This window comes from Poecilia reticulata, chromosome 6, assembly GCF_904066995.2.
Source record: "Poecilia reticulata chromosome 6, P_reticulata-male-v2, whole genome shotgun sequence".
Taxonomy (NCBI): Eukaryota; Metazoa; Chordata; class Actinopteri; order Cyprinodontiformes; family Poeciliidae; genus Poecilia; species Poecilia reticulata.
The window spans coordinates 17259546-17272762 of record NC_088835.1 but is presented as its reverse complement, the minus strand read 5'-3'; the positions used below and the strand labels follow the sequence as shown (position 1 = coordinate 17272762).

The following is a 13217-nucleotide window of genomic DNA, read 5'->3' as shown; positions in this document are numbered from 1 at the left end:
AAGGAAGGCTTCAACGTAACAAAACTATTGAAGCTTTCAATGGTTTGTGCACATGAAGTCGTGTTTGCAGTTTGACACCAGCCAATTCAGAAGAAACTGCAAAAACCTTAAAAATGGTACAGTTGTAAGATGTGACCAGATTATAGTGATGGATAGTGTGTGGCGACATGCTGTGTAAAGGCTTTTCTTCAGTGGAGAAAGCTGGTCTGGAGTTGATGGAAGGAAGAATGGACATAAATACAGAATACTTCCCACCAGAGGCTGCAAAAGACTTGAGACTGGTGTAATGGTTCACCTTCCAGAGAGAAAACGACTCTGAGATCTACGGTTGATCTGCAGTTGAATAATTTATATTACATCAAAGCATGTTCATTTGGTAGAATAGATCAGTCAACATCTAGGCTCCAATTCAACTTATAATCTGTGGCAAGACTTGAGTATTGGCTATTTTGCATAGAAGGAGAAAAAAAATCTGTTTCCAGTGCATAATGCAAAGCTGGTAGAAACATTGAAACCTATCTTTAAAGTAATGAAAAAGGTACTTTTTCACAAATCCAGTAGAGTTTTCTGATTTTTATTTGTAAAACGAAAACAAAAAACATTCAAATTCTAATAAAATATGTTGAAGTCTGTGGTGGTAAGAGGAAAGTAAAAAACAGGACAGGAAATTTCAGAATATTTCAAAGCACCTTGTAGATGCATAATTGATGCATCTGTAAGGTGTGATTTTTTTTCCCCCAAAAAAACAACTTTTTTTAAAATACACAGGAGCACACACATTCACATACAGAATATTTCCACTGCAAACACAATCCTGGAGACACTAATTTATTCCCATGGAACCATCCCCACCCATCCCTGAATCCCAGTGCATGAGTAATCATCAGGCCCAGTAAAATGATTGCTGCTTTCAACACTAATGGAAGCCCGGCACATTCATTATTCAGTACAGGAAGCTGAAACGTGTCGAGGGACCTTTGAGTTATTACTCTGCATGAACTAACCTTAGACTAGTGACACAAGCCCACCACACTTTCTCCTCTTCTGTGTCCGTGCGTTTATTACGACGGCCCCTCCCTGCGTCCATCTGCACCGGCAGACTGGAACCACACAGAGAAGACGAGATCGTATCACAGCTGTGGTGTCAGACAGCCAGTGATGGGTGTACTGTGTCGCTGCAGACAGAATGACAGACGATCTGAGCTTCTCTCGTGTCACCGCGGCGCTTGACCACGAGCAGCCTTGACTGCTGGGGTAAAGCTTTCCCAGTGTTACAGCTCTCTTGGGGCTGCTGACGCCGGAATGCGAGAGGAGGGGGTGCGGCAGCTCTGAGACGGCATAGGGAGCGGGGGGCTCTGGAGTTGGCTGACCTGCACAGAACGAAAGTCGTGAAACAGATAGGTTTGATATGTGAACATGCCCACACTTGTGTTCAAGGAAAGAGACACCGCGGACGACTGAGCCAGTCAGTCTTGTTACCCCCCTCCTTCCCAAAAGGCAACACAGATCAGACAAAATTCCAACAATGCACTTAAGCCATCTTTAATATCCATGTCTGGACTCGTTAGGATTTACTTTCACTTAGTTTTTAGTCAAGATGAATTGTGGTATGTGGAACAAATCCATATAAATCTAATAAGGAATAAAATTTAGCCTACATCTATTTGTCCCGTTTCACTTATTGCAAAGTCTGTAGCCCTTTGTTTCACTAAAATACACTAGCAAAACACATTTGTTTTAAAAACTTGACTGAAAAAGATAATAATAATCCACCTTAGGGATTGACGTTTTTTTTATTTTTGCATGTTAGAAAAACATGTCCAGCCAGACATGTGTACCTCCAACATGATTCCTTGAGTCATGTTTGCATGTCTCTCTGCTCGTGCACAATCCACAAATTTCCCATTCACTGTGTGCTGTCGTTCCTGTCAATCTGAAATTTTGGAGAAAAACAGAACAAAACATTCTGTTGACAGTAAAACAGAAAACCATGACGATAGATAAAGCTGGAGGGGAAACAGTCCATTATTCCACTTCAGAATTTCAAATGAAACCCGAAGTTCTCATACACTATACAGGTTCATGCCAAAATATTTTGATATATTGTCAAAAAAAAAAAAACGTATGATTTTTTTTGTCACTTATTTCAGATAGTGAAACTTGTATACTATGCAGATTTGTTACAAAGAGTGAAATATGTCAAGCCTTACATACTCTTGATAATCAAGGCTTCCATATCATGAAAACCAAAAATCCTGTGTAAAAGTTGGTCATTGACTGTGTTTACTGTGGACCAACATCAAATCAGTCCTGAATATTCACACTGAACTTCAAGCAATGGGGAATCTGTGCCTCTCCACTCTTCTTCCAAACTCTGAGAATTTGATCTCAAAATTAAGTACAGACTTTGCTTTCCCCAATTCTTTGAATTACACAAAAAAAAGATCAGATTGTTTGGTGGGATGTATGTAAATGTATATATAGTTAGAAAACCTGACACGTATAGAAAGACATTCAGTTCAAACATTGAGGAAATGTATGTTAGATGATAAGAAGGAAAAACAAAAGGTACTCTAATTTTATGTATGTGTATGTATGCATATGTCTGGTTTCAACTGTACTTAACTAACCTATGCAAAGATTTTCAATTTTTTTCTCTTGCAAATCAGTGGGTGATAAAGAATAACAGAGCAAGGCTGGCTTTTGTGCAGTTGAAAAACAATTCTCTTCAAGGTATAAAATCTCATTAAAATCTGTATAAAGATAAGACAGTCCCAGCTCACAGCGCTTAAGGCATACATTAGTAGATGTGTAGTTCATTGGCTCTAATCACGTATTCCTGTCCACTGGTGTCTTTTTGACTCAGGCAATTTAGCATGCTGGCATGTTGCTTTAAAAATGACCCAATTAATTTGATTAGGAAGCTGAGGTTTAAACATGAGTGGAATCATAACGGTGGTGGTGGGGCGGGGGTGTTAATGAGAAACTAATTCAGCAAAAGAGATGCAAACAAAGAAGTTTATGTAGGTGTTATATTTAGTTTAGCAAGAGCTTTGAACAAGGATGAAACTAGGGAAAGTCTTTTGTGCAAAAAAAAAAAAAAATGTCTACAGTAAATTACTCAGATGATATGCAGCACATGAGATGATTGGTGTTTATTACAACTTTATGGGGTTGACAATTAACATTACCAAAACAGGTCATTTTATGTTGAGTGGACTATTTTGGGGGTTATATATCACTGCTAAGGATGTTTTAATATGCCTGAGAGCTGGCTGAGAGCCAGTAAGGGGAACTTATTTTCTGGGCAATTTAGGAGGAAATTGATCTAGAAATAGAGGAAAATTACTTTGCACAAAAAATACACTTTGGGAAAAAAAAATAGATGGGAAATATCATTCTGATTGCATAATACAAAGGGAAACTGGAGGTGATTTGGTTTCATCTGTTGCCATGATTATGTTCACTTCTACTGTCCTGCTCTTCTTCTGTTGTCCAATCTACAATTTGGAAAGACCAATTGGTTTAACATGTGCTGGTGAAGCCAAGAAATACTTCAACACAATTATAAGAATACTGCAGTGATGCACATGTGATCTGAACTATATTGTATGATGTCGACTTTAGGTTGGACTAATTGTGGCTTTTTGGAAATCCAATCACGTTAACATACATTTTGCTCAAAATGTGAAAGTAAATATACAATTTAATTAGCTTTTATTTTTAGCCAAATATGAATAATGAAATCAAACATCTGTTTGGAATATTAAGCATTGCAACTAAAGCTACCCCCTAAGAAATGCCCCAAGGTAGATGCCTTGGTCACAGCAAGTTGGTGTGCAGGTATTTACCTCATGGACCTTCATACAAAATAGCACGTTATTATTAATACTATAATAATATATTCCAGAACAGTGTCCTCATCAGTAGCTCATGCTAAGTTCTGTACAGCTGTAGCTGAAGATGCGCAAAACTCTTGATTTTTCTTTCCCAATGTCTACAAAGCGTTGGCTTCTCTGCTCCATTCTGGTCATTTTGTAGTAATTCCGGTTACATTCGTTTTGTTAATTTATTGTTTTTTTTTTTCTCATCATTTTCAGTTTTACAGTTGGCTGACAGGTTTTTGTTTTTTACTGAGAGCTTGTGGCACTCATTAGGCTATGGCACCCTGAGTGGGAAGCCTTACACCGCATACGATGCCTGTACATTAACAAAATTGGAAATAAATGACACTGATTTCAACTTAATGCATGTGACTTAAATTAAATAAAGCTAAAGTAGAATAAAATAATGGTGAAGGCTGAAAGCTTTGAGTCTCTTCCAAAGCTACAATTACGATCAACAACAACAAAAACGACATTGTAGAAGGTATAAATTGTTTCTGCAATTCATAAAAGCATTAAACATTGATAACCTTTCAGGATTAAAACGTTATCCCACATCCGGTCAGATCTATTCCAGCCATAATCGCCTTGTATGCTTCATTGGATGTTTTGATTTTCAAGCACGGAATAATTTGTTTAAAAAGGGGAGATTAATTGCAAATCAAAATGTCTCTGCTCCGAGTATTAATTACTATAATGGATGCATCTTTCAGTGCCACACAATCCTCTTGCATCACGCATACACGCCATAAAACGCGGCGCGGTGCACTTGCTTCGCTCCTCGCTGAGCCCTCCTTCCCACGATCCGCCCACCACCTCGGGCTGAAGTCACATGCTCCACCTCCTAGTGTCTCTCGGCGTTTCTACACCATCACAAATCAAACTCTCAGTCAGCGCCCGGCGGAGAGGGAAGCCGAGATGAACGGCAAGAGAGGCGTGTGCTACACAGAGAGAGAGAGCGAGAGAGAGAGAGAGAGAGAGAGAGAGAGAGAGAGAGCGCCCAAGACGCCAGCGGGCTTTCACTGTGAACATCTAACAGATTACATCCTCTGCAGCTGGCATTTTTTTTTTTTTAAACTACTGATTCCTGAACTCATCGGAACAGGACGGGAGATGAGATTCACACAGAACAGGAGATCTCCGCCTGGTTCCAAGCAGTCCGCTAGCGTTCAGCGGTGCGTCGAGGGTGTCCGGGACACAGAGCGCGCAGCCCAGAGCCGCTCCACCTCAACTGTGGACTGAAGACAGTTGCTTCTCTCTTCCTAAAGCACTTTTTTTTTTTTTTTTTAATTCTGCTGGATTCTGGTCTGAGGTGGTGGTGGTGGTGGGGGGAGGGGGGGAGAAACCATGAGGGCTCTCTCAGCAAACTTGTTCGCTGTGCTCTTAATGTGTGCCCTTGCAAGTGTTTTCTACGTGTGGAGCGCGCTGGAGAACCGCTTGGAGCGACACAAACGGGGCTTCTCGGTGCCAGACGGGGGGTCCTTTCATCAAGGTCCTTCAGAGGACCTTTCTGCCAAAACTTTCCGAGCGCTGCTTGCTGTTCCAGCTGCACAAAGACAGAACTCGGCGGGTAGATCGAAGGCTCAAAACCGCACCAATCCATCTGCCTTTGTGGGAAGTCGAGATTATCATGTGAATGGGGATGACGAGAGGTCAGCGCAACGGGAGGGTCCGGTCAAGTTAGGCTACCCAGTGGATGATGGGATATTCTGGAGCAACTGGCTGGAAGACCTCCTCCCTGTGAGATTCACGGAGGGATACGCCGAGGCGTGGAGGAGCAAGGCAAGGACATCACCGGTGGTGAAGCTGGAGCCTGGATGCGGCAGGATATCCAATCAGCTGGCCACGTTTGCAGACGGGACTAAAGCGTGTGTGCGCTACGGGATCAACGCGGACCAGGTGCAGGGGGAAACTCTGACATACTACCTAGCCAGTCTGCTGGGCATCACAAACCTGCCTCCGCTCGTACTGTCGCAGCTGAACGGCGACAGTGCGCAATGGGTGGCCGTGAGGACGCGGGTGAATAATTTGCAGTGGAGCGATCGGGCTGTTGTCTCTCTCACGGAGTGGATTTCCAACCTGACCGGCGTGGTCACACCTGCGCCCCTCAGACAGGAGAGCGGCGGGCTGCTTCCCGCCCTCGGCTGCTTCGAGAACAAAACTACGGCAGAGCTGCTGGAGCTGATGCAGTGGAGCGACCTGATCGTGTTCGACTACCTGACTGCGAACTTCGACAGGCTCGTCAGCAATCTGTTCAGCCTGCAGTGGGACCCCCACGTGATGGAGAGGGACACCAACAACCTGCTGAAAACGCCCCACGGGGACCTGGTGTTCATAGACAACGAGGCCGGACTCGTGCACGGCTTTCGGGTGTTGAACATGTGGGAGAAATATCACCATTCAGTCCTGAGCTCCGTGTGCGTGTTCAGGAGAAGGACTATGCAGCGCGTGGCGGAGCTGCACAGGCGCAGAGACTCCAGGCAGCGGCTGCTGGAGCTCTACAGAGACAGCGAGCCTTTGTCTCAGGAACTGGGGTTTCTCTCAGACGCGCACGCTGCTGTTCTCCAAGACAGGATAGATCAATTGTACAAACACATCATGCAATGCAAAGAAAAGTACAATCAGCTGTGAGCTCTCAGGGCGCGCAGGAGATAGATTGGCACGGCAAGCCGTTAATGACAAACAGTGGTGCTCAGGACGCAACACAATGTGAAAGCCCTACCAGAAAACCGTATTTGGCTTGTGTGGTATGTTAATGCTAATAATAATAAAAGTTTACAAAGGCCAGCTGATGTCAAGCACCCGTTCAACATCATCTATATCGATGAAAGTTGGTGTCAGTTGTGGTACTTATGTCCTACTATAATTTTCAACTGTGTTGCTCTTGTTTTAAAGAAAAAATAACTTTTATTAATATATGTATAACAGAAGCAACTGTTTCAACGAAGGTGTAAGTGGTGGGAACAAAATGCCATTTAATGGCCAGATGGCATGCTGGAATGTTTTTAGTCCTCATGAACAGTTATTTACTACACAACTGCGTGACATAAAAAAAAATGTTATTGACCAGATAGACCGCTTTGTTTTCATCGGTTGTTAATTTGGCAGTTTTTCAAAATGGCACTCAGTGACATGTAAAACATGTAAAATATGGGGTTCTGGTGGGGATTTTACAGTGTTCTGATACTAAATGTTTTTTTGTTTTTTACCAGACAGTACACCGGTGTTTGGCACTAATGGAATGCCATACTTGGTTTGCACGGAATGACGAGCTTTGCAAAACCGATGCCTGTTACACAAAGCTGATTTGAATATCCAACTGAACTACCTCTTGTGAATAGAATGTGTTGCCTACATTAAATATAAGTCGAGTGTGAAAAATGCTCAAAAGCTTCCCGCTGAGATGTATGCCCCTCTGAAGTGGAGATAGTGTGGCCAATTTAAGTTATTTATTTTTCTTAATTCGCTGAACATTTGCTAACCTGAATATGAACAAATGTAAAGAATATCTGCTGTAGACCTGTTTGTGATTAGGGTACCATAATAAAGTCCTTAAAGTCCTTTTTACAGTGAGGTTAAAAACTTATTAGTAGTTAATATCTTATATGTGTCGGATAACTTTCATAGTGTCTTTACTTTGCAAAAATAAGAAGTGGTTTTCTCTGTAAACTGAAGCTAATAGCTACTCAGAGAGGGACCAAGATCAAAGTGGGCTCCTACCCTTTTAAAAACAGAGTCCACTCTCAAAGTGTCACTGTAGTTTATGCAAATTGCTTTTGAGGAACATTTAAGCTGTCATCATGTCTGTATGGGGACGTTGTTAAGATGAAAGCTGTTGATTTCTTTCAGTGTAAGAAATCAGGAAATCCTGGAGCGTCCTGGCTCCAGGAGGTTGTGCACTTCAGAACATCTTCCATGTGAAATGCATGCTAAGAACACAACATGTTACTCCTTTTCTAGTTATTTTAGCATTTTAATAGTTTTAAGATGTTAGAAGCCCACTTCTGCTTGACCTTTCTGACTTTTTTTTTATATAAAAATTAAGACACTATAAGAGTTTCCTTTTTTTTTTTAACTTACGATATTAACTACTCATAAGCTTTTTTGCAGAACATCAGTTAAAAGAATCAGAACTATCCTTATGTTGTGTTTGAATTTTTGCCTTGTGTTTAAATATCCAAGTGACATATGCCTACTCCAAAGCCTTAACCTATGTTGATTCTTCTCCAGTATTGTATTTCTGTTGACATGAGTTCGCTTTTTATAGACAGTAATTTGCACACATTGTAATAGATAGCACCTGCACTCGTGTCAATGTGTTAATATTCAGCCTTAAAAGTCACAGGTGTGTCATATCTATTGTGCATTTGCTGTTTATGTTGTAAATATTGTCTGGCAACAAGTTTTGATGCTGAATTGACTTAATGTGCATTGTGACATTCCAAAATTGTGTCCCTTTTTTGAAAAAAGAAATACAAAAGACGTATTTTACAACGTGTGTTTTGTACATAAGAATATACCCAAAGGCATTAAAATCACTGTTGGTGTAGTATATCTACGTAGAGTCTGGTGGGTGGAGAGTTAGAGTAAAAGTCTATTTAGTCTTTGTATTTTGAAGGTACAATTTTTCACAAAAGCTTGACTGTTAGCCACATGCTTGCAACAACACAAATCTCTTTAATCCCCCCTTTTTAAATCTCAAATAGAGTGATGAGCTAAAGTAGACTGACTCTTTGGGACACATTTGAAAAAGGGTTTTAGTGTTCCCTAACTATAACCTCTCTTTTTTGAAAGAAAAATAAAAATTGCTAAGCTTTGGTCAAAGATTATAAATTGTTACCGAACCAGATCAATAATAGTTTGTGTTTCAGATTCAATCTATTGACCTAAAAGGGAAGCACGCTCAGAGTGGATCGGATAAGCAAAACACTTTACAATTAATGGGAGCAGAGCGTTTGTATTTTTTCGCAGCACGATTTCTGAATTTTAAATGTATTTCCTGAGTGAATGACTTCACCACTTCACTTTCCATCATTTTATAGGCCCTGTTCTGTCTAATTTCTGTTTTATTAAGCACATCCATAGAATTTTGAAGGCTTCATTTTTCACTATTTCGCTGTCATCCGAATAGTTATTTCGCTGTTACTTTCCATGCTAGATCAAACGACGCAGCACTAACTGTTTCTGCAATATCAAATTAGTTCATCTCTTTCAAATTGTGGGTATTTTTGGTACTCGCAGCCCTTGTGTCAGTGATTTGTGGTTATTTCACAACAGAAGTGTAGGCAGGTGCAACTGGACTAGTTTTTTTTTTTTCTCTATTATTTTCCAGACTGCGCCTCATCTGTGAAACGGACTCGAGGATCAATATGTGCACTGACTGTAGTATGGGCGAAAGCAGGTCATGTTAATGAGCTGGGTGAGGGGTTATATGTGAATATTTGTGTCTCGGCAGGGATTTCGCAAAGACTGCACTTGCAGCTGGGTTTGGTGCTGTAAGCATGTCTGTTTATGCTCTACAGAGATTTTGCAGCAAGCTGCACACACTAGGGATTAAAAACAAAGCCAAACAGAGGTCTGCACGTCTGAAGCGCACTTCCAATCAATCCCCTTCTGTGTCGTATTCTCTTTCTCAGTATTTGTATCTACATCACAACCATTTCTCCAGTGCATCTGTATTCTTTTAAAAACATTATTGTCAGCTTCATTTGTGAATAAAAGAGAGAATGAAAGTTTCATTTTCCTAATTAGTCTTTTTTGCGGACTCCTCTGCACATGAGAGCCCTTTTAACCGGGGGGACCGTGCCAGCAGTAATCACACTAATGGGGAGAAATCAAAGGGGTTTTCAAACCACTCCATAACTGTTCACATATGTTCTTCTTTCACTCTTCCTGTCTGTTCCTCTTCAACCTCCCTTTTCAACCCGATGGCAACTTTTTTTTTTTCTTTCTTTTTTTTTTACACCAAACACATGGCACTTTTTTTGGTCTATTCTGCAGAATGCAGCATTTTCTTGCTCTCTGAATGTCAGGTTTATGGTCTTTAAGCCCAATTTTTCATCCTGCTTGTTTTTAGAACAAACCTAATTGCAGGTTCAGTCAGTCTGTACTTCCAGGGGATCCGGGCATGCCCGAGCGAAGACCCCAGGTAGTGGGGCTGATCTCCTGCTTCTTTGTGCACATTGCAAACATTCCAGAGAAGCAGAGGGAGGATCATCTCCATGGACACATTAACACACACAGACACTGCCCAGGCAGGAAAGTAAAAAGAATCCCAGCTGTGTAAATAAATCTCTGCAAAATGTTTTTTTTTTATTATTATTATCATTTTATTTTGTCCTCTCAAAGTTTTTAAACTAGTAAAAATATGTTGTTTAAAACTTTTTCTTTTTTCTCACACTATTGCAGCCTTTTATTTGCTGTAGTAAAAGACTGTTAGAAATCTCTCAGTAAGGAAAATCCTCACACCAGAAAGCAGCTATAGGATTTGCTTATCTTCAGTACTGGAAATGCTTTTTAAATATGAAGTCCTACACATTCAAAGGTCATGTTTTTGTTACCAAAAGAAGAAAAAAAATAGAAAACAGAAGAATAAAATCAGCACACTCTACTCTTTAAGTCTTAAAGTCACACATTTTCCTTAAACAGCCATAACAAGATAAAAATATTGCCGTTTTACTTGTATTGATGTTTCTATGCCATGAATTTTATGCCTTCAAAACCATGTTTTCTTGCCTCTTTTCAAAGTTAAAACAGACTTTTTTTCTGCATTGCAGCAAGTTTAATTCTGAATTCTGAAGATGTTACAAACATGTTTTCTTTTTATTTACGTTACACAGCTGAAGCTGTTTTCCCTTTCCAACTCACTCCAGTGAAGCCACTAAACATCTAAACTGTGAGGCTGAAAACATTAATTTTCTGGAAAAGAAAACATAAATGTTCTATAACTTCCCAAATGCTGTGTGGACTGTTGGGTGGCAGGTGACTAAATGTTTTATGTGTAGAGACATACTGGCATACTTGCATTCTTTTCAGGGCTCTGCAGAATGTGGAACCTCTTGCACATGATTACGTTATGAAACATGGACATGAGTCACTTAGTCACAGCTGAATGAATATGGGCCATAGTGGGTAAACTGGGGGGTTGAGTCAACGTCTGGAGGGGATTTGACAGCATAAAGACTGCGGTGTCCTGCAGAGGTGGGACAATGCTTGGCTTTGTCCAAATCACTGTTCTAGGACTGAGGTCAAAACCTTTGAGCGTTCTTTCTCAAGGGAAAGTTGAAGTTAATGAATTTAAGATCGAGAGGGGGAAGGAGCGGTTCCTGCTTGCAAATACTTTGCCTTGTGAAAAGGGATAAGTAGTATATCCGTAATGGTTTCCGTTGAGTGAAAAAAACTATGATGTTATTTAGTTTCCATTCATAGTTTGTTTAGGCTGGTAAGATTTAGTCTTATAAAATGTGGTGTTCTTCAACAGATTTACATGGAGCATTAAGAAAAGAACAACTCTGCTTATTAAATTTTACACATTCAGTCAAAAATAAGTCAAATTGTCATTTTTATTACACTTTTTAAGAAGAGACACTGGTTGATTCATATTGGTTTACGTTTTATCTGTAATCAATTTTAATGAGCCTAAATTCAAGAGTCTGCATGTTGGCATCTACATACAATGAAAAAACAGGCTTTCAGTATTTGTTGTAAACCACTCCTACTTTCTTTGATTTATTTTGTTTGTTTTAACATTAGTGAGGCATTCTTATCTGATAAATATGCTGCCACCTCTTTCAGTTTTGGTTTTCTCATCACCTTAATAAAGCTTAGAGGTTTCCCCACACCAATATCTTTTCAATCTACATACAGGCTTAAATGTGAGTAACAGTAGCTTGCAGCTGTCACACTCCTCTCATATTAGCACAAGAAAAATTAAAATCAATTGGTCTCAAGTATTTCAAAAACAAGTCTTTTACACATCCCGATACATAATCTAATAAAACAGGATAAAACTGCTCATTGCCCGATTATTTGATTTTACATTATAGGATTGAAACAGATTATACTGCGGAGTCCCTGCATACATACACATTGATTGGATATAATCCACTAAAATGTTTTAGAAACAAGAACTATTTAACCTTAATTTAGAGTCCCTCCATTTTCCCTTAATACGATTTTCTTCATGCTAGTCATAGCACACACAAAAATAAATCCTGATTAATTTCGCCACTTAATTCCATCCTATTCGATATGCTTTGTCCCTCAAGCTCTGTTGACAAAACGTCACACAAGACTCTGCAGAATCTAATGACGGCTGCATTTTATGCAGAGCTCAGAGAGGAACTCTTCGACCGTTTCACATTTGTTTTTTTTGGTTCTTTTTTTTTAGCAAATGATGTGTTGTGAAATTATGATAGGTAAAGTGATGCTCATTCATATTCCAGAAACACATTCAGATAATTTTTTATGGCTGTCAGAAGGCCGTTGATGATATAATTAACCACATATCAAAAAATAGCTTTTGCTTCTCTGATTTATTCAGTCTTTTTTTTTTTCATTCAGATGTGTAAAAAGCCTTCAGTTGTAATGTTTTGCTCTCCCCATCTTGACTTTCATTGCATTGATTGACATGTTTGATGGGTTCAGATTCTTTAGGGTGATGTTTGTTGATGTCTCAGTACAGCCAGGGGAGCTTTTTCAAGCACACACTGTTTAGCATTTGGATTCATCTGTATGTAAATGTGAATCAGTATGCTTATGGAAATTATTTTAGATTTTTTTTAAAGTCTTTCACTAGAAAGAATTACTGATCATATTCATGGGGAGATAATCTAGCATTTTATGGTTGAATGCATTTTTCTTGCAGCCATCTGCACTTAGCTCAGACTGTGACTATAATTAAGGTTATATTATGCAAATTTCAGGAATTCGAGGTGGGTGGTCCCAAATCAACTCCAGAACAAGGCGAATAAGTGATTGGCAAAATTTAGCAGACTGGACATACATAGAGCAGTGATTACCTAGCAAATATGAGGAGTAAAGGTTTGTGCAAACGCAGATGTGTTTAGCAAAGTCTGCTTCTACATCTCACAACTTCTATGTAAAAAAAAACAACCCAAAAAACAATGACAACATTTGCACTCTAAACTGCCTGAAACAAAACAGTTGCTACATGTCATTATTGTCCTTCTTCATGTTTTATGGGAATGTTGTGGATTTTATCCTTTCCTTGCCTGAAGGGTAGTGAGAATCAATACACAGAAGGGCAAAAGGACGTGTGATACTTGATGACAAAATACCTACAACCTGCTGAAACAGCACATTCCTTCCTGC

The 13217-nt window shown here is 39.8% G+C and overlaps 1 protein-coding gene across 1 annotated transcript; it reads left to right on the top strand.

Annotated features, from left to right (window-relative positions):
• Window positions 1-4194: 4194 nt before the first annotated feature.
• Window positions 4195-9620, top strand: fjx1 (four-jointed box kinase 1). The gene has a single exon (XM_008411515.3). It carries the CDS (start codon window positions 5232-5234, stop codon window positions 6513-6515), a length of 1284 nt encoding a protein of 427 aa, XP_008409737.1. The 5' UTR covers window positions 4195-5231; the 3' UTR covers window positions 6516-9620.
• The last annotated feature ends 3597 nt before the right edge of the window (window positions 9621-13217 follow it).